The following is a 25,652-nucleotide window of genomic DNA, read 5'->3' on the forward strand; positions in this document are numbered from 1 at the left end:
ACATAGACAAGCTATGAACTAGCTCTTGATGTGACAGGATCAATGTTGTCTTTAAATTATATAATTTTACATGTAGGCCATGCCATGGAGGGGTGCTGGTGTTGCAGTTCCCATGTTCTCTGTTAGGTCAGAAGATGATGTTGGTGTGGGGGAGTTTCTCGATCTGAAGTTGCTGGTTGACTGGTCGGTAGATTCCGGATTGCATCTACTACAACTTTTACCAGTAAATGACACATCCGTGCATAAGATGTGGTGGGACTCGTATCCCTACAGGTATGAGTATTGCACGTATATTAGTTTTGCAGAAGTTGAATAAAGGGTTGCTATCACTCGCTTAACAGATGGAAACAAATATTCCAGAAGTTCTGTTGTTATTCTCTCTTGACTACTGAATTTATGATTATTCATAGTTTTTCTTAGTTTTAGACTTTTGCTTAACTTTGTTTTTTGGGGCCTTGCGTTTCCTATACTTGGTTGATAATTAATGACTAAGCCTGAGGCTCTGGTGAATATCTGTCTCTACTTACTAAAATGTCTATATCAACTCATTAAACTGTCTGGTTCATTCTTTTTGTTCTTTCATCTTCTGGATTTTTGCTTCTCTTGCAGCTCGTTGTCTGTGTTTGCATTGCATCCATTATATCTAAGAGTACAGGCTCTCTCTGAATGTTTGCCAGACGCTATCAAGGTAAATTTGTACACTTCTTGTAGTCTGGGAGAACCACTCCCAAGAAATAAATTAGCTGATCTTTTTTTTTCCCTTTCAGGAGGAAATTCAAAAGGCAAAGAAGCAACTGGACAAGAAGGTAATCAGTCCCTTGTCAGACCTTTCATAGTTTGTCATTTTCTCTCACTTTTAGACTCTTGGATACTTGAAAAGAATAGCATTAGAGAAACGAGATATGGTATTTTCAAAGGCTTGTGTATGTATCAGCATGATGTGTTTGAACTCCTGCTAGTAAATGGTTCATATGTTAGTTTGTTACTGTCAGAGTTCGAGTGTAAATTGATCTTTTAAAGATTATTACTTGTAGGATGTTGATTATGAGGCTACCATGGAATCTAAGCTTTCAATTGCCGAGAAGATCTTTGACCTAGAGAAAGACCAGACGTTGAACTCAAGCTCTTTCCAGAAATTCTTCTCGGAGAACGAGGTATGCGTCAGAATCTGATATTGTTTCCTTCATATCCATAGATATATTGCCTGCATACTTATGCCTCCGAAGGCTCACTTTAGCTTTTCATTTGACTTACTGAGTTTTGTTTTCTTGGAAAGGGCTGGTTGAAACCATATGCGGCTTTCTGCTTTCTCCGTGATTTTTTTGAGACTTCAGATCATAGTCAATGGGGGACTTTTTCTGACTACACAGAAGACAAGGTATTATCTTATCAAGTTTAGTGATCGAATTAGTTCAAGCTTTCCAGATGTATTTTACCTGGATAGTTTCAGTAATTTCTCACAGCTCCAAATATCATAATGCCACAGCTTGAAAAATTGATATCCAAGGAAAGCTTGCAGTATAACACCATATGCTTCCACTACTACATTCAGTACCATTTACATGTACAAGTGAGTATGTTCTGATTCGTATTTTATCAACTTCTATTCCATTCTTGTAAGTGAAGTTGATTACTGGATGTTTCATCTAAAAGTGTGTGCTGGTTACGTTTTCAAAAGTTGTCAGAAGCAGCAGAATATGCAAGGAAGAGAGGTGTCGTGCTGAAAGGAGACCTACCTATTGGGGTTGACCGAAACAGTGTTGATACGTGGGTTTACAGGAATCTATTTCGCATGAATACGTCAACTGGAGCACCCCCAGACTATTTTGACAAAAATGGTCAGAATTGGGGGTTTCCTACTTATAACTGGGAGGAAATGTCCAAAGACAACTATGCTTGGTGGCGTGCTCGCCTAACACAGGTTGGCATTAGTGTCCTTACCGACCACGGCCCTTTGAAGATCTAAAGGCTGACAAGATCGTACTTGCTTTGCAGATGGGAAAATATTTCACAGCATATAGGATTGATCATATATTAGGTTTCTTCAGAATCTGGGAGCTTCCAGNGCTTCTTTTTACAACTATTGTAGAAGCATGCGCTAAAATTCCTAGTTACTCAGGTTATGCAAGAACTGGGGTTGGTTGGCCTTCGGATCCAGCGNAGCTACATGCCTGTTCAAAAGAACTTGGCTCTGAGGTTTACTTATTAAAAGCTTATGGCTGCCGATGAACTACTTTAAAGCTAAGGAGAAATGATAAACCTTCTTCTGATGCAGGAAGAGTTGGAAAAGGAGGGCATATGGGATTTTGACCGGTTAAGCAAGCCCTACGTGCAGAAGAAATTTCTTGAGGTTAGTTTTTCCATCACACTTGTTATGATCTGCTTTCAGCGCAGCTTTAGTAAATTGTAAGTTTCAAGTTACAGCCATTACCTCATAATATATCCTTACCTTTCTGTTGATTTATGTCATTGGTCTGTCCCTTCAGGAGAAATTTGGAGATTTTTGGCCTTTTATTGCGTCAAACTTTCTAAATGAAACTCAGAAGGACTTGTATGAGGTCAGTGAATTCCTCATCTGGAGATCAATTTCCTTTGGAGAACTACATTATCTATTCCATAACCCTTTGGATAACCAAGTCTTGTCTTCCTTCTGTCATAAACGTTTTGGTATTTTTGCTATCAGTGGATATAGTAACTTTCTTGTTTGTTTCCTTTAATTCTACTCTAGTTCAAGGAAGACTGCAACACAGAGAAGAAGATTGCAGCAAAGCTGAAGTCATTAGCTGAGAAGTCTTTGTTGCTAGAAAATGAGGACAAAGTTCGCCGTGATGTCTTTGACATATTACGGGTAAAGTTTTATGCATCACAAGCGCGTCTAGATTTCTTCTCCTTGTTAACCACTTTATGACTCTCTCGAGTCAACTGTTCGCAATTGTTTATTTCTGTTTAATTTGTGTCCCTAGAATGTTGTTCTGATCAAAGATCCAGAAGATGCAAGAAAATTCTATCCTCGCTTTAATCTTGAGGATACTTCAAGCTTCCAGGATTTGGATGATCACAGGTACTTCCAAAACCTTTTCCCAACCACGCTAGTATACTTCCTAAATCAAGAAGTCTGCTCTTGTTCCATTGATATTTTTCTATTTTTCATCAATATGAGAAAATCTGATTAAGGTTTTCTGATACAGCAAAAATGTTCTGAAGAGACTATACTATGTCTACTATTTCCAACGCCAAGAGGATCTATGGAGGAAAAATGCTTTGAAAACCTTGCCTGCTCTGTTAAATTCATCTAACATGCTGGCCTGTGGGGAGGATCTGGGTCTTATTCCATCTTGTGTGCATCCTGTATGTGTGCTCTGTTTTCCTTGCTCTTGGTTCATATCCAGCTTCTTTTTACAACTATTGTAGAAGCATGCGCTAAAATTCCTAGTTACTCAGGTTATGCAAGAACTGGGGTTGGTTGGCCTTCGGATCCAGCGCATGCCCAGTGAGTCCGATGTGAAGTTTGGGATTCCCTCTAATTATGGCTATATGACGGTTAGACATTTTCTCTCAGAATCCTGTCTTACTCACTTATAGCCTCCTTCCCTTTCCTGAGAAATTTGAAATGGGTAAGTGATTCACCGCATTATTCAAAGTATCTCTTCATATTTCTCAGGTGTGTGCTCCATCATGCCACGACTGCTCTACACTGCGGGCTTGGTGGGAAGAGGACGAAGAGAGAAGACAACATTACTTCAAGGAAGTGATTGGTGTAGATGAAATCCCTCCAAGTCAGTGTGTTCCAGAGATAACTCATTTCATTCTGAGGCAACATGTTGAAGCTCCATCTATGTGGGCTATTTTCCCTCTTCAGGTAATCATCACCACAGTCATATTTCTCAGATTTAGCAGAACTTGTTATGAGGCTCAATAACAATATGTGGTGTTTGTTCTTTCCCCCTGGAACAATTAGGATATGATGGCTCTGAAAGCGGAATACACTACTCGCCCTGCAACAGAGGAGACGATCAATGACCCAACAAACCCTAAACATTATTGGAGATACCGTAAGTAGTACTAATAACACACAAACTCTCCGAACTACTAGGTTTAACTTCAAATGAGATGCGAACTTTTTTGTGGTGCATATAGGCGTACACGTGACGTTGGACTCCCTTTTAAAAGACACAGACCTGAAATCAACCATCAAGAACCTAGTTTCGAGCAGTGGGAGATCAGTTCCTGGTAGTGCTGCCGGTGAAGACAACAACAAGAACCAAGGAGAAGTTATAGCCAATGGTTCAACAAAGCCAAACCCATGAAGCAATAAGTCTTATGAGTTCCTTTCTGGTTCCACACACCACAAATGTTTGATTGCTTATTAGTTATTATCACTGAAAATAGTACAAGCTCTCTCTCAACTTTATATTGTCCATAAGGCATCATCAAAACTCTGTATTTGTTGTTCCTGTCCAAAATAAAATCCTTAATTTTCGGTACAAACGCCATAGCTTATAGATAAGAACGTAGCTTTCTTTTAAGCTTTTCTTTGTTTGTTAATTATTATTTTTAGCATTCGTCTCCATCCTAAAAACGCGGGAAAATCAGAAACGTAAACAAAGAAGAGAGACATTTATAGCATAATTACAAATAGGTTTTAGAAGAAAGGGNGAGGACAAAGTTCGCCGTGATGTCTTTGACATATTACGGGTAAAGTTTTATGCATCACAAGCGCGTCTAGATTTCTTCTCCTTGTTAACCACTTTATGACTCTCTCGAGTCAACTGTTCGCAATTGTTTATTTCTGTTTAATTTGTGTCCCTAGAATGTTGTTCTGATCAAAGATCCAGAAGATGCAAGAAAATTCTATCCTCGCTTTAATCTTGAGGATACTTCAAGCTTCCAGGATTTGGATGATCACAGGTACTTCCAAAACCTTTTCCCAACCACGCTAGTATACTTCCTAAATCAAGAAGTCTGCTCTTGTTCCATTGATATTTTTCTATTTTTCATCAATATGAGAAAATCTGATTAAGGTTTTCTGATACAGCAAAAATGTTCTGAAGAGACTATACTATGTCTACTATTTCCAACGCCAAGAGGATCTATGGAGGAAAAATGCTTTGAAAACCTTGCCTGCTCTGTTAAATTCATCTAACATGCTGGCCTGTGGGGAGGATCTGGGTCTTATTCCATCTTGTGTGCATCCTGTATGTGTGCTCTGTTTTCCTTGCTCTTGGTTCATATCCAGCTTCTTTTTACAACTATTGTAGAAGCATGCGCTAAAATTCCTAGTTACTCAGGTTATGCAAGAACTGGGGTTGGTTGGCCTTCGGATCCAGCGCATGCCCAGTGAGTCCGATGTGAAGTTTGGGATTCCCTCTAATTATGGCTATATGACGGTTAGACATTTTCTCTCAGAATCCTGTCTTACTCACTTATAGCCTCCTTCCCTTTCCTGAGAAATTTGAAATGGGTAAGTGATTCACCGCATTATTCAAAGTATCTCTTCATATTTCTCAGGTGTGTGCTCCATCATGCCACGACTGCTCTACACTGCGGGCTTGGTGGGAAGAGGACGAAGAGAGAAGACAACATTACTTCAAGGAAGTGATTGGTGTAGATGAAATCCCTCCAAGTCAGTGTGTTCCAGAGATAACTCATTTCATTCTGAGGCAACATGTTGAAGCTCCATCTATGTGGGCTATTTTCCCTCTTCAGGTAATCATCACCACAGTCATATTTCTCAGATTTAGCAGAACTTGTTATGAGGCTCAATAACAATATGTGGTGTTTGTTCTTTCCCCCTGGAACAATTAGGATATGATGGCTCTGAAAGCGGAATACACTACTCGCCCTGCAACAGAGGAGACGATCAATGACCCAACAAACCCTAAACATTATTGGAGATACCGTAAGTAGTACTAATAACACACAAACTCTCCGAACTACTAGGTTTAACTTCAAATGAGATGCGAACTTTTTTGTGGTGCATATAGGCGTACACGTGACGTTGGACTCCCTTTTAAAAGACACAGACCTGAAATCAACCATCAAGAACCTAGTTTCGAGCAGTGGGAGATCAGTTCCTGGTAGTGCTGCCGGTGAAGACAACAACAAGAACCAAGGAGAAGTTATAGCCAATGGTTCAACAAAGCCAAACCCATGAAGCAATAAGTCTTATGAGTTCCTTTCTGGTTCCACACACCACAAATGTTTGATTGCTTATTAGTTATTATCACTGAAAATAGTACAAGCTCTCTCTCAACTTTATATTGTCCATAAGGCATCATCAAAACTCTGTATTTGTTGTTCCTGTCCAAAATAAAATCCTTAATTTTCGGTACAAACGCCATAGCTTATAGATAAGAACGTAGCTTTCTTTTAAGCTTTTCTTTGTTTGTTAATTATTATTTTTAGCATTCGTCTCCATCCTAAAAACGCGGGAAAATCAGAAACGTAAACAAAGAAGAGAGACATTTATAGCATAATTACAAATAGGTTTTAGAAGAAAGGGTTGAAGAAAGAGAAAAAAAGAAAACCAAAAAAAAAAAAAGGAAAGGAGAAAGAAGTATCGTTCTGAAAGAGGGGAGTCTCAGGAAAAAAAAGACAGAATTTTTTTCCGGTGACGGTGTCGGTGTCTCTGACGCTCCTCTCTGTTTTTCAATCTTTCTCCGTCTCTATCCCTGAATGCCTTCATCCGTATTCACGGTTCGTTCAAATTGATTCTTCTTGTGCAAGCTATCTTCTCTTCTTGATCATTCTTTAAAAAGGCTTCCCATGTGACTTATCTTCTTGTTGTTCTTCTTTTTGTTTTGCAGAAAATTGCGGCGATTCATGGTTGGAGGAGCGAATACTTAAAGGGCACAATGGATTCAACCGAAGCAAAGGACACACCATCTTGTGGCTGTATATAGATCCAAGTTGATTTGTAGGTTTTTGAAAACAAAAAATTACGAAACTTTTTTTTTTAGTTGTGTAAATATATATAAGATAGGAGTGCCAAAAAGTTTTGGTTTGGCATGAATTGTTTGGCTACGACCATAATCATCACCTGCAAGCCCACATTGATCTCGGATATGGCCGTGGCTATTGATCCTTTCAGTGACAAGTTCCCTTACTTCAGCCGATCCTCTCAAAGATGCAGACTTCAATCCCTTACCAACCTTGACTTCAACTTCCTCGCGCAATCCTTTAATCATTCGGTTGAAGATGACAACATCCCTCGAAGCGTTTCCTCTCCTTGCTTCTCTATAGCTGCGTCTGCTAATATGGAGGAAGATATCAAAGCAACCACTGCTCCACGGATTGAGATTCTTGGTGGCCAGAGAGTGCCCACGGTTCGTGCCCTTGTGGCTGAGGTGACTATGGCTATGGTTTCTGGAGCTCAGCCTTTGCTTTTACCAAGTGGCATGGGAGGTGCTTATCTCTTGCAAACAGGAAAAGGACATAACATTGCTGTGGCTAAACCGGTTGATGAAGAGCCTTTGGCCTTTAACAATCCTAAAAAGTCTGGAAACTTGATGCTCGGGCAACCGGGAATGAAACATTCAATTCCTGTTGGTGAGACGGGTATCCGAGAGTTAGCTGCTTACCTTTTGGATTACCAAGGCTTCTCTGGTGTTCCACCAACAGCTTTGGTTAGTATCTCACATGTCCCGTTTCATGTCAGTGACGCCTTCTCTTACTCCTCCATGCCCTATAAGGTTGCTTCCTTGCAGCGATTTGTGGGTCATGATTATGATGCGGGAGAATTGGGTCCAGGAAGCTTCACGGTTACCTCGGTTCATAGGATTGGAATACTTGATGTAAGAGTCCTGAACCTTGACAGACATGCTGGAAATATGCTAGTGAAGAGATGTGACAAAAAAGAGTGTTATAATCGACTTGGGACCGCTGAGCTTGTGCCTATTGACCATGGTCTCTGCCTCCCTGAATTCCTAGATGATCCTTACTTTGAGTGGCTAAACTGGCCTCAAGCTTTTGTTCCATTCACCGACTATGAGCTGCAGTATATATCTAATCTGGACCCTTTCAAAGACGCAGAACTTCTAAGAACTGAACTACACTCTTTGCCGGAATCTGCCATAAGGGTCCTCATCGTCTGCACAGTTTTCTTAAAACACGCTGCGGCTGCAGGGCTCTGTCTCGCGGAGATAGGCGAGAAGATGACTCGGGATTTCTCCAGGGGTGAAGAGAGTTTCAGTCTGTTAGAGACCTTCTGCACCAAAGCGAAAGCAAGTGTTGTTGACAAAACTGGCAAAGGCGGTGACTATAGTCAGGAAGCAAATGAAGTGAACACAGAGCTAGTGGGTGGAACGTTTAAGTTTGACGGTGGAGATACCCCATGTGAAGCGGAGATTTCAGAGGTATTTTCTGTATCTAAACCACCTTTGGTTCCAAGAGGGCCACGTGCAAACACCATCATCGCTACCAATGTAACTGCTTCGATGTTGTCTTCACAAAACCAGCGGATTACTCATCTTGAGAAAAATGCAAAAGAAAAGAGAGGAGGTAAGCAAGAAAAATGCAACGTGAGGAGCAAGAGCCCACCGATTGGTGCGAACCATGATGAATCAAAAGGTGTTTCTTTCGTGGACTTGACAACAGTTGAATGGGAAATGTTCCTGCAGAGCTTCAAGACACTTTTGCAAGACGCATTGAGCAAAGGGTCCACGCCAAGATAAGGATGCTCCTGCAAAATTTGAGGCAATCAATAAATAGAAGACAGGCAAATGACAACCAAAGAGATAAAAATCTCATAAGGTTAACTTTCCGGTGTTTATATATAGGTACAAGTGTGCATTACTGCCAAGATGACCATAGTGCAAGCTGTAGGCTAACTATTAATACCTTAGAAAGCATATGGATTATGAGACGAGCAGAGTAAGCCGTCCACTCCAATACTTCTTATTTTTTCTTCTTTCTGATCCCCTACTGTATAATGTTATTCTGAAACATTAAGTACCATGTATTTTTTTACAAAAAAAAAAATAAACAATTATAATGTAATCAGGAGTATATAACTCAAGTTAAGTTTCCTTGTAGTTTACATGTTCTATGTACTTTCTGGTTCAGAGCAAATATAATAATACTCTGGGGCAATTACATAAGCTTCAGTGCCGAATGTGGAACTTTGGAAACGTAGAGGGATTAATTATATGTAAAGAAATTGCATGTTGAATAATACTATGCAAGAATTGGCTACTAGTAGACCCTTTCAGCTGTAGATACTGGCCGTAGAAAGACCACAATGACTGTGATGTTATCGGCACTACCACGTGCTGCAGCCTCGGTTGCTAGTCTCTTTGAACACATTGAAGGTTCTTTTACAGTATCCCTGATTATACTAATAACTTCCTTATCGTTCATAACATCCCAGAGCCCGTCGCTCGCCATTACCTACCACATTCAACCTATTATTTTTATAAACCGTCGAATAAACAACCAAAGTTTCATATATATGACACGAAAATAAGATACAATTTACCAAGAACTCATCATCAGCTGATAGAATTGTCTCACTAATCCCTGGTTCTGCTGTTACAGCTGGCTTCAGGTCATCATCTCCTATCGACCGGGTAACCTATTACAAAGCAGAATTAACTGAAGTTTTAAAAAAATGAACCAACATCATGTTCCTCTAATGTCAGCTATTTTTGTCACTTTCATATCATTTAAAGGAATTCTATCAAGTACATAACGACCAAACCTGAAGGCCAGCAGGAGCAACTCTCCATGTGTCAACCAACCATTCAATACGCCCACCTTCTCCAATCACACGATTTCTTTCATCAATACAGGTGGCAAGATGTGCCTGAGTACCAATGCCGAAGTTAACTTATGCAGGGAGGTGGAATTGAGGGGACCAACAGAATATAAAACTTAGCACACTTTCAGTATGGTCGTCTTATCTCACCTTACTTAGAGCAATAGGGTGGCCCGAGCGGCATAAAATTGCCCTGGAGTCACCAACATTTGCAACGAAAAGATTATTCTCTACTAGGAGAGAGGCTATAGCAGTACAACCAGGATGCCAGTCTTTCTGACTCACCCTTTTTGATTTCCGATGGGAATCAAGTTCTTGTCTGAAAGCTAAATCCGTTCTAACAAATGCTTGTGACAATGCCTCGCCAGCGCTGAAAATGAGACATACCAATGAGTTTTCGTGAAAACCATGCTGAAGATTAGGAAAAGCTTGAGCTGAGCTTTAACCTTGTGGAACATAAGCTTTGAACTAGTCCTGGCAAAACTTGAGCAGAAAATTCAGCAGCTGCAGCACCTGCATCTCATTCAGGATGCTATTTTATATATTATTTGATGGGAACTAAAGGATTTGAAGTAAAAAGAGAGAGGGCACAAGTGCAATTTGATGCTTTCTGGGTTAAAATGGCAGTTGGTATACCTCTATGACCATCGAAGATGGCAAATAAGTGGATGCTTTCCTCACTACACATGTGAGGCATGAGGAAGTGTGTATCTTCCATGGATTCTCTTCTTCCACATGTTGCAAAAGACCCACACGAAATAATAGGGACATATCTTGAAGGGTCATCTGTTGAACTAGACCATAATTTTACATCAAATGCATGGGAAACAGACGATTTCTTGGATAAACACTTCCCTTGACTAGACCAATTAATTGTGTCCCTGTAATCTTCCGACCTTTTAGTGGTGTCCCCATCTTTATCATTCTGGGAGTTAAAAGTTTTCTCATGGAGGTGACCTTTCTGTTTTCCTCTCTCTAGTTCCCAAATTGATTCCAGTTCCAAAACCACATTGTCCAAAGAAGGTCGTTTAGAAGGATCAGCTTCCCAGCACTTTTGTATCAAAGACAACAAACTCTTTGGAAGGTGCAATCCAGTTTCAGCAAGAGCAGGTCGCAGACCAGAAGACACAATGGCAGCTGTAAGTTGTTGTTCTGTATAATTCATCTCCAAAACAGTGTGAGCCTGCCAACCATATTTTCACAGGGTACATTAATTAGGTGTCACGAATGAAAAGAACAGTAATGCATTTTATATGTACTTAAGTATACATCTACATCTATTGACTATATGATCGTAAGAACTGCTCTCGCCAAGGTTTAGCAATATAGAAAAGTTAAACGAATGCAACTAAGGAGCCTGATATACAAAAAAAAAAAGACAGTAGATCGTATATAGAGGCTTCTCGCAGAGATGGTCATGTCAGAATGCAAAATGAGGAAAGACATTTTTACCTGAGCTTCTGCACGAAGATCGGTATATGGAACAACTCCAGTTAAAAGCTCACTGCAATGTAAGATGAAACAACAATTCATAACCAAAGGTTTCTTTTAGGAAGAAAGCTAAACATACTTAAAACAAATTAAAAAATGTAAGAAAATGCTAGGAAGAAACTTCACAATTTCTACACACAAAAAAAAAATCTTACTTGATCAAAATTCCAAAGCTATAAATATCTGATTTCTCAGTATACATCTCTTTCTTTAGTATTTCAGGGGCCATGTAAATAAGTGTTCCGACCATGTTCTTTTTGTGGAATCCACCAGTTGGCTTTCCAGACGATCTCCAGTTCTGCAGATTAACTTCGCACAAATTCTTCTTGTATTCTGCTAAACCAAAGTCGGCCAGATATGGAGAACACCTCTCGTCAAGCTGCATCAATAAAAGCTCACTTAAGCTTGACACAAAAGCTCACAGAAGAAGTACCTATTCTATATGGAAAAAAAAGCACATAAGAAGATATGCAAATTCTTCTAGAAGACAGAAGAAGAGCATTACAAGAACATTTGCTGGCTTCACATCTCTGTGAACAATTCCGTTGTTGTGAAGATATTGCAATGCCTTAGCTGAAAAGACGAAACCTTCAGAATCAGAAACGGTTGACAAAAGAAAAAAAAAGAACGTTCCTTTGAGACATATACCCAAGTGAAGCGTGATCATTAACACTTGATCAATACTCGGAGACCACTCCTCAACGTGCATTTTCTCAGCTAAGGTCCCTGACTCGTAGAACTCAAAGAAAAACGTGTAGTTGGGAGGCTTCGCGTGAGCTGCCACTAGCTTAGCCACACCCGGATGATCTAAATTACTTCACCAAATCCAAAACTTAAGTGAGAAAAAATCAAAAATTTTGCAAAATAAGAAATTCAAAGTGTAACAAGTGAAGTGATAGAGTGAGAGACCGTAAGAGCTGCAAATTCCTGTGGAACTTGTCGAGGTCATCGGAAGTAGACAAGATAGGCTTCTTCGCTGCTACTTTGCGTCCATCTAGAATCGCTTCGTAAACCACACTCTCTGATCCTGCAAATTTCTCCAGAGAAATCGAATGAAGAGCACGGGGGAGAGAGTGAGATTGGGGGGGGGGGGAATAGAAGAAACCAGTACCTTTAGCGATTGGGGAGAGCAGAGTGAACGAGGAAGGAGAGAGATGAAGAGGAATCGATTCACTGGTGCAACATCCTCTGATGCACGTGTTTGGCTTCACAATTTCCATCACCATTGTTTTTCCCCCACCGGAGGAACAGAGAAGAACGATCGAGTGACGACGACGACGACGACGACGAAATCCCCAATTTCCGCAGTTTCAATAATAACCTTGTAGAATGCATACCATTTTAATGTGTGTGAAACGCTCTCAACAATAATAACACATCCTGCCGTTTTGTTATTTTCTTATCTCTTTGACTTTTTCATTAAAAAGTGGGAAACGCTCAGCCGCTCAGGTGATGACACGTGTAGTTGGTTCCTTACTTAGTTGTCACTTTTTCATAAAATGGTAAGAATCAGGGCATAATGATAAGTTTCCCTGAAAAGATGGAAACAAAAGCGTTATGTATTGTTACCCTTTTTCTCTGTGGAACAATTCAATTAGCGATTTGCAGATCAGAAGAGAAAAGCACAGCAAAAACGATAATGGAAGGAGGTGTTTATGATCTCCGAGGAAATCACATCAGTGGAGAGATCGAGAGTCTTGCTCGATTTGCCATTCAGGAACATAACAAACAACAGGTTTTTTGTTTAATCCTCTGTTTTCCATTCTGGTTTATGGACCCTTATGATATGAATCTTTGTTTCTGATTAATTTTTTCCGGTTAAGTACAGAACATGGTTCTTGAGTTCACGAAGATTGTAAGAGCTAGAGAGCAGGTAGTTGCAGGAACGATGTACCACTTAACCCTAGAAGCAAAAGAAGGTGATCAGATGAAGAATTTCGAAGCCAAAGTATGGGTGAAGCCATGGATGAACTTCAAACAGTTGCAAGAGTTTAAGGAAACTTCTTCTTGAAAATTCACTTGTTTAAAGGTAAGTAAAACAAACAACTTATGCATAACTTGATTACAAATGTGTGTGTGTGTGTGTGATGTGTTTTAGTGCTATTAGGCAAAACCTGAAGTTAATGTAATCAAGAAACTTGTTCTTATGTCCTGCAAACTTGTTCAGATGGTAAACCCAGTGAAAAAAAAAAAAAAAGAAGTTGGCTTTTTTGCTAATCCTTGAAATAATTGACACAACCAATATTTCACCAAACGTTTTCGATGATACACCAGAAAAGAAATATGTCTACAAACAACATCAAGAGCATTAGGCGCAGAAGCAACAAAAGGTAGATCAGAGAGACCTTTACATATAGTAAGGCACGCGTTTGTACAGATCTTCTGAAGGCAACCGAGGCGTTGCAACTGCTTGAACAGGGGTGCGCATGTACGTGACTAGTCCAGGGTTTTCAGACATGTCAATATCTTCCGGTTTTGTGCCTTGAGGCGGTGTCCAAACAAAATGGTGAAGCAAATGACTCATCATCGAAGTCACCAAGTTGATACCAAGTTGTGCACCGGGGCAAACCCGTCTTCCTGCTCCAAACGGAAGCAGCCTATAGTCATGTCCCTTCATGTCAACATCTTCTTCCAAGAATCTCTCTGGTCTGAACTCCAATGGATTTTTCCATACGGCAGGGTCTCTAGCTACCGCCCAAACGTTCACATGGACGTTTGATCCTTTGGGAATGTCGTAGCCTCCGATCTTGACGTCTGCGTTGCTTCGGTGAGGGAGCATTAGAGGCGTCGGAGGGTGCAGCCTGAATGACTCTTTCACCACACATTGCAAGTAAGGTAAGCGGGCGAAATCTTGCTCGGTTAAGATCCGGTCAAGTCCAACCACTCGGTCCATCTCTTCTTGCACTTTTTGCTGCACTTCTGGATTCTTGATCATTTCAGCCATCCCCCATTCAGCTGTTATCGCTGTCGTGTCCATCCCTGCCGTGATCATATCCTGCACACACACACACACACACACACCATTTACCAAACGTGAGCCACAAGAAATATAAGGGTCTACATGGTTATTGTGACCACTAGCTAAAACGCACCCATAGAAGACCAATGATAGTATCATCACTAAGATCATACTGATCCTTCAACGTAAGCAACGCATCAACGAAATGCTGTTTCGCTCCGCTAGACTTTTCACGGGCCAAAGTGTGCTCCTCCATAATAGCTCGGGTGAGGCGGTCGCGACGAGCCTCATGCTCAGCAAACGACTTCTCATCGGCCGGACACATCCACCGGAGCCACTCGATGTGTTCAGCTATCGACAGTGAAGCACCCAACTTCAGACCATTTGATACTACAGCCTTGAACTCAAGTCCTTGCTCATCCACCACACCTTGCGCGTCCATAAAACGCTTCCCAAATGCTAGCCGCGTTATATTGTTGAACGCAACCGCTCCTAAGTACTTCCTCAGTTGTACTCCTTTTGTTCTGTTTTCTGAGACGATTATACAATAAAGTCAGTTATTAAACCTAAAACATTAGGGTAGTTGCACTAATTAACATAAAATTTTATTAAACTAAGTAAATGATTATGAATCTTAAAATATGCAAATAGATAGATACCAAGCTTAAGCTAATTTCCCAACTAACTGGTATTTTGAAAAGAATATCACACTGTTTTTTTCTAAATATTGAGAACACAACTTATTACTTTGTTTTTCTTCTAAATACCATCATTTACTTAACTAACCCTTATCCACATACTCAACCAAAAATCATTATTGATACTCTTAATTACAACCAGATTATAATAGTTCGATAGTACGGTTCGTCATTCCACATTATTTATGACTTTTGTCGAACAAAAACTATAGTTTGATTGATAAATACTAAATAGACTAGATTAAGACCGTGCTACACCACGAGTTGAAATTCATTTTATTTATATTGTAAATTTTTATATAAAATCTAATTTATGTGATTGTTTTTAAAAGTTTTTTTTGATAAAACATTATGCAATAAAATCATATGTTAAATTTGATGGCTTGAAAAAATATACCTATTTTGTAAGTTTTATATTGTTAATGATTCTAGATAAGTACCCGTGCTATAACACTGGTTAAATTTTATTTTATACAAAATTATGTATATTTTCTATTTTAAAATAAAATTTTAATATGTTGTATTAGGTTATATATGTGAAGTTATTTCAACAATGTATATTCTATATAATGACTTGAATGTCATTATAAGACATAATTTTGATTTTTAAAAAGCAAGTTATTATATTATAATCAATTTAATATATTGTTATACTTTTTGTTTTAATATACTTGGTTTATTGAAATTCTTTCATATTATAGTGACATATTATTGACATTGCTACAACAAATCGATTTAGAGTATTTATAGTTTCTAACTTTTATATCAAGTTTCAATATATTAAAAATATTTCAAAATAAATTCTTTAAAGTTTATTATATTATAGAAAATTATAAAATTCAACAAAAAAATATAAAATTGAATTTAAATATTCAAATTTTGACTCATTACTCAGTAAATTTTTTAATTCAATAGATATTATTTTTAAAGAATAATATTACTAAAGCTTGAATATTTTCTAGATTGAACAATTTATATTTGTTTTTAAAAATTCAACTTATGGTATATCCGCAAATAAAACTATTTTTTTAATTATAATAAATAATATGATAATTTATTTGTTTTACAAAATAGACTCATATATAAAAATGAGATGTGAAGTATAATGATAATTAACAAATTAATATGTTAAATTAGATATCAAAAGATTTTATTTGATGAATAATTTAATAAAAAAAATAATATGGTAAGTTAGATGATTCTTTAGAATATTCTCTTTAAGATTTTAAGTATAAACTAGTTGTAATCAATTAATCTATCAAATTAATGTATAACTTATTTAAAACTATTTTTTTAATTATAATAAATAATATGATAATTTATTTGTTTCACAAAATAGATTCATATATAAAAATGAGATGTGAAATATAATGATAATTAACAAATTAATATGTTAAATTAGATATCAAAAGATTTTATTTGATGAATAATTTAATAAAAAAATAATATGGTAAGTTAGATGATATGATTTTTTAGAATATTCTCTTTAAGATTTTCAGTATAAACTATTTGTAATCAATTAATCTATCAAATTAATGTATAACTTATTTATAACCAATTTATTAAAAAATTATGTAGTTTACAAAACAATATTGTATACATCATTTCTTTAATGTTCTGACATTAAAGAGTAAAGGCAACGGGGCAACGCGTGGCATGCGTTATTTTGTATAGAACAAAAAAATACAAATGTAGCATTAGTTTCATTTTTTTTCTTTCTTTTATGACATCAAATCTCGTTCTTTCCAAAGAACAAAAACTACGATTTTGAGTATCTTACGGATTTTGTATAAATCGAATTTGCCTTAGCCAGAGCATTTCGACACAAGTCGTATTCAAAATCCCCTTTTATATCTCTTACCTCTTTTGATATATACTTTGTATGGAGAGACTTTAAAACTCCTTTATATGGCAGATTTCTTTTACTTATAGCGAAGCAAAAGAAAAAAAAAAGACCCGAACGATCAGCGTACGTACCAGGAATGTTACAGTCATTGAAGACGGATTCGACCATGGCCGTGACTTCATCTTCACGGATAGGTCTGAGAGACTCGAGTCGTTTTGGTGTGAAGAGCTCAAGCGTGCACACTTTTCTCACCTTGACGTAGTGAGGCCCATAATCCGCCCATATAAGATCCTGACCGTGGCGGCTAAATACTTCCGTCGATCTGTTGCGGTGCCGGTCGGCGAGTTTCTGGTCGTTCTCTTTCAAGACTTCTTTAGCTAGCTCCGCGGTAGATACGACAACGTTTAGAATTGAACCGATCCAGACCGATATGATTGGTCCATATGATTCAGCCCACTCGTAGTAACATCTGAACCGGACCGGTTTTATGTCGTAGAGGTTACCGAAGATCGGCTTGGGGCGTGGACCGGGTGGGAACTTGTATCTCAGCCGTTGGATCAGTTTGTAAGATACGACGACGGCGATTGCCGCTGCCGCTATTAGAAACCACGACATGGACTTTTAATACTTGTTTTTCTTATAAAAATAAAATCGACTATTTTAAGACAAAACAAACAAAAAAAAATGTGTAAAAATCGAATTCACTTCTAGAATTCTAGATAGAAAGTGGTCGAGACTTTGATTTATATTAGGAAGGGGGGTTGGTGAACCAACTCTTTTTTTCTTTCCTGATTTAATATAATAATTTTCATCTATATTGTATTGATTATATTTATTATTTTTAGCAAACAATTATTTTGGATTTATATTGATAATGAAGTAGGGGAAAGTTGGCAGAGAAAAAAAAAACATCCCTTTGGATTTAACGTTAGTTAAGAACTTAAGATTGGTAAACTACGTGTATAACAAAATTTCGATTTTGATGTTTTGACTTGATAATACACTATTGAAAATTATAAGAGAAAATTAAAGAAAAACAAAAGTCATTACTTTTAATTTTACTGGTTATTTACTTAGCAGTTGAGGTAAATTCTCATTTACTTGAGCTGGATTTGTTATCAAAAGCTTTTCCTTTTCATATAGGTGAAAAGTTATTTTCATTCACTTGTTTGCTTGGTAAGGAAAATATATTTTGCTGTTTTCATTAGAAAATTGATAATAATTGATTGTATATTTCAGTATTTTAACCTCTCTGATCTCTATCTATTTTTTCATTTTTGTCCTTTTCCTTTTGGTAAATTATTAATTTTCCCCCTTTTTTGTTTTTGTTATTCAACTTAATAACCTTTCACAAACTCTTGATTTTTTGGTTGTTGTTTGAGATTCACGGTTGAATTAAAATAGTTTTACGAGAAGGTGTTTGTTATTACCATTCTATACAATGTGGAAGGTTATAGAGTTCAACAAATATTTTTGGTCTAATGTTAAGCATTAGTGCATTTCATGTATTAGTGTTAGCGGTAGGGCCTACGTGTTAATCAGGAAATGGACGTGGAGAACAAAAATTAGGGAACGCTGGTTTAAGAAAATAAGACTCCCACTTATTAATAAAACCAACGTAAATTTTTTTTTTTCCTCAAAAACCAACGTAAATTAAACTGCATTTTTATTATTAAAAAAAGTGAAGACCGTTCATGTTCTGTTTGGAATCATCATCATGTCTTCCTTAAATTATTTCAAAGACTTTTCACATTGTCTTGTCTCCACCACCTACACCACTAATTTTTTTTTTTTATCATCATTTCTTCGATCCTCTACTAAAATGGTTATATGATTATTTGAGTGTTCAAACAATGATGTTCGCAGTGAAACGGATAACGTAAAAAAAAGAGATAAATACGCACCCACAAAAAATAAAAATGTTAGTTCTACACTTTACACCAATCATAACTATTTCTAGAATTTGAGTTTTTTTTTAAAAAAAAAAAAAAAAGCGGTTTTATCCTTTGGATAAAGCCTTGGACAGCTTTTTAAAGAGAAGCACAATTTACCCAATTGTTTTCAAGACAAAAAAGCCAATATATATAATATCATAGATGTTAATAATAATAATAATTATATATATTTTTTATCCACTTAATACCTATGCAACTAATAAATAAAAAATAACTTCTTTGTATTCTCTTTCTTATTCAATTAATTTTTAGAATGCATTAAAAAAACAAAATCATTTCTAATAATAGATAGTAGTAATTTTAGTAGTATATATGCATATATAACCATTAATAAAACAAATAATAACCAACATAAATTTTACCAAATGACTGTATGCTAAAGATATATTTTAATTTAAGCTATTAAAGATTCTCATAAATAATTTATTTCTTAAATGTGTTGTTTTTGAAAAATATGTGTTTTTTACTATTTTAATGAACAAAATTCACTTATTTACTTCAAAATAAATTTAAATAATAGATGAAAATATTATTTTATTAAAAATAACATTTTAAATTTATAACTATATAATATATCTGTTTCTTATTTATAAAATTATTATATCTTAAGAACTGCTTATTGTATAAAAAATATTTATTTGTTAATACAAAACAAATTAAAATATATAATTATATCAATTATTAATAATATAATATAAAATCTGCACCGCAAATAATTTACCACCAATCAGACAATCTTGTGTATCGCTTATTTTGGAATAACCGCACTTGTCCCGCAAATACATTTGTCCCGCACGTACCGCAGTTGAACCGTGCCGCACTAACAAATTTTTTGTCCCGCACTACTAAGTCCGCGGTTACCATTCGGACCCTATGTATCCAATGATAATAAAATGTAATGCTTCGGTTGGTAACCACAGTTTAGAAAAATAATGATGAGGAATGTCATATTCTTTTTTATTCCACAATTTTTTTACCATTTAATAGTAATGATTTTTCTTATATATTCTTCTACATTCTTAAAAAAATAAGGAACAATATAACAAAAATATTCCTCTCCAAAATTGATAAGGAACAAATGGAACAGAAAAAGAACAAATATTAAAATTCATTTTTATATTTTATGATAAATAAAATATATTTATTAATAATATTTCAAATTTTTAATATAATAATTTTCATATTTTTATAATGTATTGACATAAAAAAAATATTTTGATATGATTCTATGTAAAATTAAACTTAAGGCTTTATTTGAAAACTATATGAATAGTCAAATAAATTTAAAGGACTCATGTTAATATCGTAAATAAAAACTTAAATTATTTTAAATTATTTTAAATTATTTTAAATTATTTTAAAAATTGTATTGTAAATTAATATTAAATATTAATATTTAATATGACATATCTAAAATTTAATTTACAAATTTTATTTTAAAAGCAAATGTAAATTTCATTATATATACATTATAAGTAGTATTAGACTATTATTATTATCATTGAATTTGATTTATTTAATATTTTAATATATTTTTAAAAATATTTTTATTGTTCGGTTACCATTTTACTATTTTGTTGCTTCTATGCAAATTTTCTTTTTATTCTTTAAAAGTTGTTTATTTCATTTCACATTATTATTATTTTTAATTCTTTTAATGGTTACGGTAAGAGTCTTAGTAATTCTCTTCTCACGTCCCCATGGACTTTATTTAATTTGGTCCCAAACGTTTATGAGAGCGAGTGGGAAAGGTGTGGGAAGGTTTATTTTTGGGGTTTGTGAGAGAAACACGTCATCTTTATCGGCAACCACATGAACTAGCGAGTGGTGGTTGGAGCCCTTCCGACCAGACAACATAGGTGCTAGTAGTAGATGATTTACGTTTTTACAAACTTTATTTATTTGGCCAATCAATTTCTCAGAAAAGAAGGAAGTGACTAAAATTTTAATTATGAAGAATTTTTTTTACCTTACTAATAAATTTTTAGTCTTAAAAATCTTATGTCTGTTTGAGATATATAATAGATTATTCAAGAATCCTTCAGTTTTTAAGAAGAAAAAATGTTAAAATCTTTTTTTTTTTTTTCCAAAACCAAAAGAAAATGTGTGGAGAGAGTCGGCTTAGTGGGACCAGACGGGTAGGTGGGTGTGTTTGGTGAGATGTAAAATTTTATTAATTTTTGTGATTTTTTCTTTTCTTTTCTTTGTGAGTCTTGTGAAATTTTGTTAATATATTCGATTATAGGTGAGTTCAATGATTTAATTTCAGTATTTGATTAAATAAGACGTAGGCGTTATTCTAACATAGAGAGATTACATATCGTGTTACGCCCTAATATTTTGGGTTAACTTTTATATATGTATATGGCCAAACCCAAACTACTACTTTTTTTTTGTTCTCAACAAACCTAATCTGCGTTGTTGGTTAGACAAACATGTTACATGCATCCGCAACATGGTGATATATATGTATACAGTATACCGTATTGATATACACACAAATACATGTTCTGTCAGATACCTTCTACTTATATACCTACCAGTCTACCACCATCCTTACGACACCAGTTTGTAGAATTCCATATATATTAAGCCCATCATTTTCTCGTAATAATATCAAAATTTAATACTAATTAACTCCGCGAAAACACAACCAATTAATGGCGTTTCAATGGTCATTGTCATATTGTTGGATGACATAAACTGATGTCTCTGGGAAATATGCTCGCATGCATGAACCATCAACCATCTAAGGTTGATATGAAAGTATTAGCTAGTCTGGATATTAGTTAACTGGAATGTATCTTTTGAGAATGAAGATTTACATATTCGGAATCCCCAAGCTTACTATCATAGGTTGGTACCAGACGAAAAGAGAAAGTTTGTTAGGACTTTTCTACTTCTTATTAATTCAACGAAGATGAAGAACAAGAGATCTAGTTTTTACTAGATCTTAGTTAGACCAAGACACTAAATTAAACCAAGATACTGTTTTGCAGTTTGCACAATTTAACTCAACGAATAGTAAACCGGTAAACACATATGTAATCTAACAATTGAAACTCTTCTTCAATATGGATAAAAGCCTCTAATAATGGGCTCAGGGCTAAGAATAATATTTTAAGCAGAAGGCCCTTACCTCGTTGTAGAATCAGCATATCGATCGGTAGCAGTTGAACTGTTTTGTTATGTTGTATGGCTGTTTATGCGACCCATACACGTATTACGTATGATAAAAAAAGTTAATATTTTTACGTAAAAACTTAAGTTGAGAAAGGAAACACAAATTTTTGAACAAAAAAACAGAGGATGTACATTCCACTTTTTTTTGGCATGTAAGATGTGTGGTATCAATACCAAATGTGATGTTGTTACACGGGGTTACAGCTTAGACAACGATCAAAATCGATGGTACAGTGAATCTTTAGTTAAATAGTTACAATAAGAAATCAAAACTATAAGTAAAAAAAAGTATAGAAAAAATTTGAAGCAGGGGAAAAGGAATTCAAACTTGCAAGGTATCAAAAAAAGAAGTTACTCTTCTCCCCAATTTTGCCTCTTAAAAAAAAAAAAAAAAAACCACAATCTAATTTAGGTCGTGAAACGTTTATCCACATTTTCACTACAAAAAACCACCACCACAACTTCCGGTTTCGACATCCTCATCAGCTTCGTCGATTTTTGCCATTATCGTTAGACCATTATTGCCACTACAACACTTAACGGTTTCTAAAACATTATCTTCTTCATGGTGTGTTTCTTCTCCGTCATCATCTACATGTTTGCCCCATAACACGACGTAGACTCCCACCGTCAAAACAACCACTCCAATAATCCTGAAAAAAAAAACAAATCCGGTTTAATCAGTTAACAAGACATAAGCCAAAACTAAACCGGTTATGTATCATAATTAACCGGTTGTTGTTAACGTACCCTCCAAGGTAGATTCCTTGGCCAAGAACGAAGAAGCTCATGATGGAAACAATGACGACGACGAGAGGGTTAAAAGCAGTGACAAAAACCGGCCCTTTTCGCTGCATCATAAGTCCTTGAACGTAGTATGCTATGCTCGACGACATTATTCCCTGTAACCGTTTCCAATCACAGTATAAGTATCAATATTTTTGTAAACTGATCTTTGTGTTTTACGTGAAAAGGTGGGCATGGAATTAAAGGACGAACCGCATAGGCAGAAGCGAGAAGGTTCATGTCAAAACCGATGTTCAAAGCAGAAGGATTATGTTCCATTACGAATGTCAGGGCTAAAGACTGTAACGTTCCCACGAAACACACCATCGTTGATAACGAGAGATGGGCTGAGTATTTCTTCAAAGTCGCAGCCTAACAAAATATAACGCCAGTCTAATTTGTTAGATCAAAACTTTTATATATTCAGAAAAAAAAAAAAGTCAAAAACAAAAGTGAATTTTTCAACACATGTTTTACTAGTCATACTTTTTAGTAAGTATTTCAGATTTTCAGATACAGTTAACCTAATCAATTTTAAAAAAAATATATAACATGAAACAAGATTGATATTATATGAAAATTTAACTACTGATAACTGATTTTTTTACATAATCTATTCTTGATGTAAAAATTGAATTATTTCAAAATTGGAATCAGTAATTGATATATATACCTGAAGGACGAAGAACGAAGCCCATGAGATGGAAGCGAGTAGTAGGAAGACGGCGGCCTTAAGATAGTCAGTCGTCAGCGGCGAAGAGACGGTGGTGAGGTGAGATCGGAATATATTGATGAAAGGACCTTTGTAGAATATCATCAATATGGATCCACCCACTGTCACTAAAGTACCCATCACTTTTACTAAGCACCTTACTTTCCTCATCTCCACTTTCTCCATTCTTTAAAAAATAAAATATATACACATGTAAAACATATATCAATATATTATAATTTTTATGACATCGTCATGCACTACTTGCACTATACATTAATTTTGAATTGGTGCAAATCCACGTACGTACCAAAATATAATAAAACATTTCTTTCTTTTTTTGGTTAAATGTAAATAATAATAACGTTGCTTTTGTATGTACCTGAAGATAGTGGCAAGGATGATGGTAAGTGCAGGCACGATATTGCTAACGGCGGTGGAAAACGTCGGTGATGTGAGTTTCAGACCGATGTAATATAAGTTCTGATCAATCACAGGCCTGTTCAAATCAAAACCTTCTATGTTAGCCTTGATTATAATCGTAACAAAAATCTTTTAATTTCATTAACGGTCCAATTAGAAGACTAACCCGAGAAGAGCAAGAAGAAATATTCTCATGAATATTGGAAACGTCATCTTGGACCTCACTTTCCTACAAAAATCCCCAATTCATATATATTAGTAAAACGCAAAAATAAAAATTTAACGGTTTAGAGAATCGATTTCTCTAGAAAAATGATATGTGCCTTTCGGAGAGAAGAGCAAAGGGGGCGATAGCGGCTGTGGCAAAAGCGTTGCGGTATGCAACAAGAACGTAGTGGCTCATACCTCGGTCAAGGACGGCTTTAGTTACTAAGTTCATACCTGCGTATCCGAACTGAAGGCAGATCATGGCAAAGTAAGGTTTAGCTGATTCTGACATCCTTAATCCCATCTCAATATTTTGTTTTGTTTTGATTTTGGGACAAGAAACAAAAACCAAAAAAAAAATCAAAGTTTTAGAGTTATTATAGGTTTTGATAGTTATAAAAGATTGTCAAATCAGTGTTTGTATATAAGAGAAATGTGTTAGGAATTGAGAGGAGAGAAACACTTGAGAGAATGTGCTTTTTCCTAAGAACCAAGTGGTGAGAGGTTCTTTGTATTTATAGCATATTACTCGAATTTGTTCAGTGTTCTCTGCTTTCTTCCTTTGTATTTCTTTTGTATTTTTTTTTTTAAGTGACGTTAGCGTTAATTATCCCGGTTTGATTCGGCATAACAATTGGGTGTCATGAATTCATTATCTCTAAAGTAAGTGGATAGAACATTTTACATATATATATTTGCTTTATATGACTTCGTGAAACCAATCATATTAGGTAAATAAAACTTGTGGCTACTAAAAATCGTGATTAAAAGTGTGCCTAGTGTGGAACAAGTACTTAAACTAATTTCACCTCATTTCTTAGCAATTAAAATGATCTAAACTTCTTGTTGTTGTGTTATATTGATCAACTGAATCAAAATATATTAATTGTTTATAAATTTTGTGTGTGTGTGTGTGTTATGTTTTGGTCGCAGTTAGAAAGGCGTAACCAATACTCTAGAGATGATCGTAGCACACGTGAATTGATGTGAATAATGGGAACACTGCCGCTGGGATACAATATCTTAACTAATACAGTACTATTACTATAGTTCATACCAATGGCCAATGGACATTTAAATGTAATTCTACCATGTAAATATTAGTCATGCAATTCAAATATATATATATATATATATATATATAAATATATATTGGCCGAACATTCATGTACGGATGTTAATACATAAAATGGTAATTTGGGGAAAATGTTAAACTAGAGTCATCTCCAGTTTGTTTCTAACTTTCTATTATATATGACCAAACACATCAAAGTCAGAAAAAAAAAATCCATATTTTTTGGGTAAATTACCCGGACTTGTCGATAATATCACAAAGACCGAACATAAAATAGTGAATCTACAAGTCTAAAAATTTAGAAAAATAAAATCAGACTGGATCGAATTAGCCTATTGCAACATGGCCGATCAGCTCATAATTAATATCGTAACTTCACGAAAGGAAGTAAGAGATTATTTAATTTGGTTATTATTTAAGAGATTAGAAGATTTTTGTTTTGATCTACCGCAATTTGCGATTTATGTGGTCTCAGTCTCATGACTCTCTCTTCTTTATCATAGTATAATGTATATTGGTTAATGTATACTAGTAGATATTTGACAAATCGACCGACCAACCAC

General features: G+C 35.7%; 5 protein-coding genes and 1 pseudogene across 7 annotated transcripts; 3 read left to right on the forward strand and 3 right to left on the reverse strand.

Annotated features, from left to right (window-relative positions):
* The window catches only part of LOC104784325, an 8,927-nt pseudogene extending 2,592 nt beyond the window's left edge, over nucleotides 1–6,335 (forward strand).
* Nucleotides 6,409–8,837, forward strand: LOC104782573 (phosphatidylinositol 4-kinase gamma 1-like). Its single transcript, XM_010507541.2, has 2 exons — nucleotides 6,409–6,696; nucleotides 6,807–8,837. Exon 2 carries the CDS (start codon nucleotides 7,008–7,010, stop codon nucleotides 8,670–8,672), a length of 1,665 nt encoding a protein of 554 aa, XP_010505843.1. The 5' UTR covers nucleotides 6,409–6,696; nucleotides 6,807–7,007; the 3' UTR covers nucleotides 8,673–8,837.
* On the reverse strand, nucleotides 8,856–12,575 carry LOC104782572 (protein kinase and PP2C-like domain-containing protein). Of its 3 annotated transcripts, XR_002037783.1 has the most exons (13): nucleotides 12,357–12,575; nucleotides 12,155–12,272; nucleotides 11,894–12,060; nucleotides 11,751–11,818; nucleotides 11,401–11,624; nucleotides 11,207–11,258; nucleotides 10,391–10,937; nucleotides 10,201–10,267; nucleotides 9,905–10,124; nucleotides 9,698–9,802; nucleotides 9,476–9,571; nucleotides 9,039–9,387; nucleotides 8,856–8,937 (listed from the first exon to the last, which is right to left on the reverse strand). XR_002037783.1 is itself a non-coding variant. In XM_010507539.2 (12 exons), exons 1-12 carry the CDS (start codon nucleotides 12,469–12,471, stop codon nucleotides 9,193–9,195), a joined length of 1,974 nt encoding a protein of 657 aa, XP_010505841.1. In that variant the 5' UTR covers nucleotides 12,472–12,575; the 3' UTR covers nucleotides 8,926–9,192. The 3 variants fall into 3 exon arrangements, 2 of the variants coding, with proteins under 2 accessions (XP_010505841.1, XP_010505842.1); XM_010507539.2 differs by having other exon boundaries at nucleotides 8,926–9,387; XM_010507540.2 differs by having other exon boundaries at nucleotides 8,926–9,387; nucleotides 11,894–12,052; nucleotides 12,357–12,464.
* Nucleotides 12,755–13,420, forward strand: LOC104782575 (cysteine proteinase inhibitor 3-like). Its single transcript, XM_010507544.2, has 2 exons — nucleotides 12,755–12,980; nucleotides 13,074–13,420. Exons 1-2 carry the CDS (start codon nucleotides 12,765–12,767, stop codon nucleotides 13,254–13,256), a joined length of 399 nt encoding a protein of 132 aa, XP_010505846.1. The 5' UTR covers nucleotides 12,755–12,764; the 3' UTR covers nucleotides 13,257–13,420.
* Nucleotides 13,372–17,471, reverse strand: LOC104782574 (cytochrome P450 98A3-like). The gene is made up of 3 exons (XM_010507543.2): nucleotides 16,880–17,471; nucleotides 14,338–14,735; nucleotides 13,372–14,240 (listed from the first exon to the last, which is right to left on the reverse strand). The coding sequence occupies exons 1-3, from the start codon at nucleotides 17,361–17,363 to the stop codon at nucleotides 13,593–13,595; spliced, it is 1,530 nt and encodes a 509-aa protein (XP_010505845.1). The 5' UTR covers nucleotides 17,364–17,471; the 3' UTR covers nucleotides 13,372–13,592.
* Nucleotides 22,085–24,318, reverse strand: LOC104782576 (WAT1-related protein At2g40900-like). The gene is made up of 7 exons (XM_010507545.2): nucleotides 24,131–24,318; nucleotides 23,974–24,036; nucleotides 23,767–23,883; nucleotides 23,346–23,571; nucleotides 22,886–23,044; nucleotides 22,637–22,788; nucleotides 22,085–22,539 (listed from the first exon to the last, which is right to left on the reverse strand). Exons 1-7 carry the CDS (start codon nucleotides 24,316–24,318, stop codon nucleotides 22,326–22,328), a joined length of 1,119 nt encoding a protein of 372 aa, XP_010505847.1. The 3' UTR covers nucleotides 22,085–22,325.

This window comes from Camelina sativa, chromosome 4, assembly GCF_000633955.1.
Source record: "Camelina sativa cultivar DH55 chromosome 4, Cs, whole genome shotgun sequence".
In the NCBI taxonomy this organism is placed as follows: domain Eukaryota; kingdom Viridiplantae; phylum Streptophyta; class Magnoliopsida; order Brassicales; family Brassicaceae; genus Camelina; species Camelina sativa.

Excerpts from the sequence above, each read along its gene's own strand:
- LOC104782576 (XM_010507545.2), bottom strand. The coding sequence starts at position 24,318 with ATGGGATTAAGGATGTCAGAATCAGCTAAACCTTACTTTGCCATGATC. Across the intron at positions 23,884-23,973 it reads TTTCTTCTTGCTCTTCTCGG|GCCTGTGATTGATCAGAACT; the intron begins GTTAGTCTTCTA and ends TGATTTGAACAG. Across the intron at positions 22,540-22,636 it reads CAAGGAATCTACCTTGGAGG|GATTATTGGAGTGGTTGTTT; the intron begins GTACGTTAACAA and ends TTTTTTTTTCAG.
- LOC104782572 (XM_010507539.2), bottom strand. The coding sequence starts at position 12,471 with ATGGTGATGGAAATTGTGAAGCCAAACACGTGCATCAGAGGATGTTGC. Across the intron at positions 11,625-11,750 it reads TGAAGCCAGCAAATGTTCTT|CTTGACGAGAGGTGTTCTCC; the intron begins GTAATGCTCTTC and ends TTATTGATGCAG. Across the intron at positions 10,268-10,390 it reads CATCTTCGATGGTCATAGAG|GTGCTGCAGCTGCTGAATTT; the intron begins GTATACCAACTG and ends AATGAGATGCAG.
- LOC104782575 (XM_010507544.2), top strand. The coding sequence starts at position 12,765 with ATGATAAGTTTCCCTGAAAAGATGGAAACAAAAGCGTTATGTATTGTT. Across the intron at positions 12,981-13,073 it reads AGGAACATAACAAACAACAG|AACATGGTTCTTGAGTTCAC; the intron begins GTTTTTTGTTTA and ends GGTTAAGTACAG.
- LOC104782573 (XM_010507541.2), top strand. The coding sequence starts at position 7,008 with ATGAATTGTTTGGCTACGACCATAATCATCACCTGCAAGCCCACATTG.
- LOC104782574 (XM_010507543.2), bottom strand. The coding sequence starts at position 17,363 with ATGTCGTGGTTTCTAATAGCGGCAGCGGCAATCGCCGTCGTCGTATCT. Across the intron at positions 14,736-16,879 it reads CAATGACTGTAACATTCCTG|AAAACAGAACAAAAGGAGTA; the intron begins GTACGTACGCTG and ends TAATCGTCTCAG. Across the intron at positions 14,241-14,337 it reads CTATCATTGGTCTTCTATGG|GATATGATCACGGCAGGGAT; the intron begins GTGCGTTTTAGC and ends GTGTGTGTGCAG.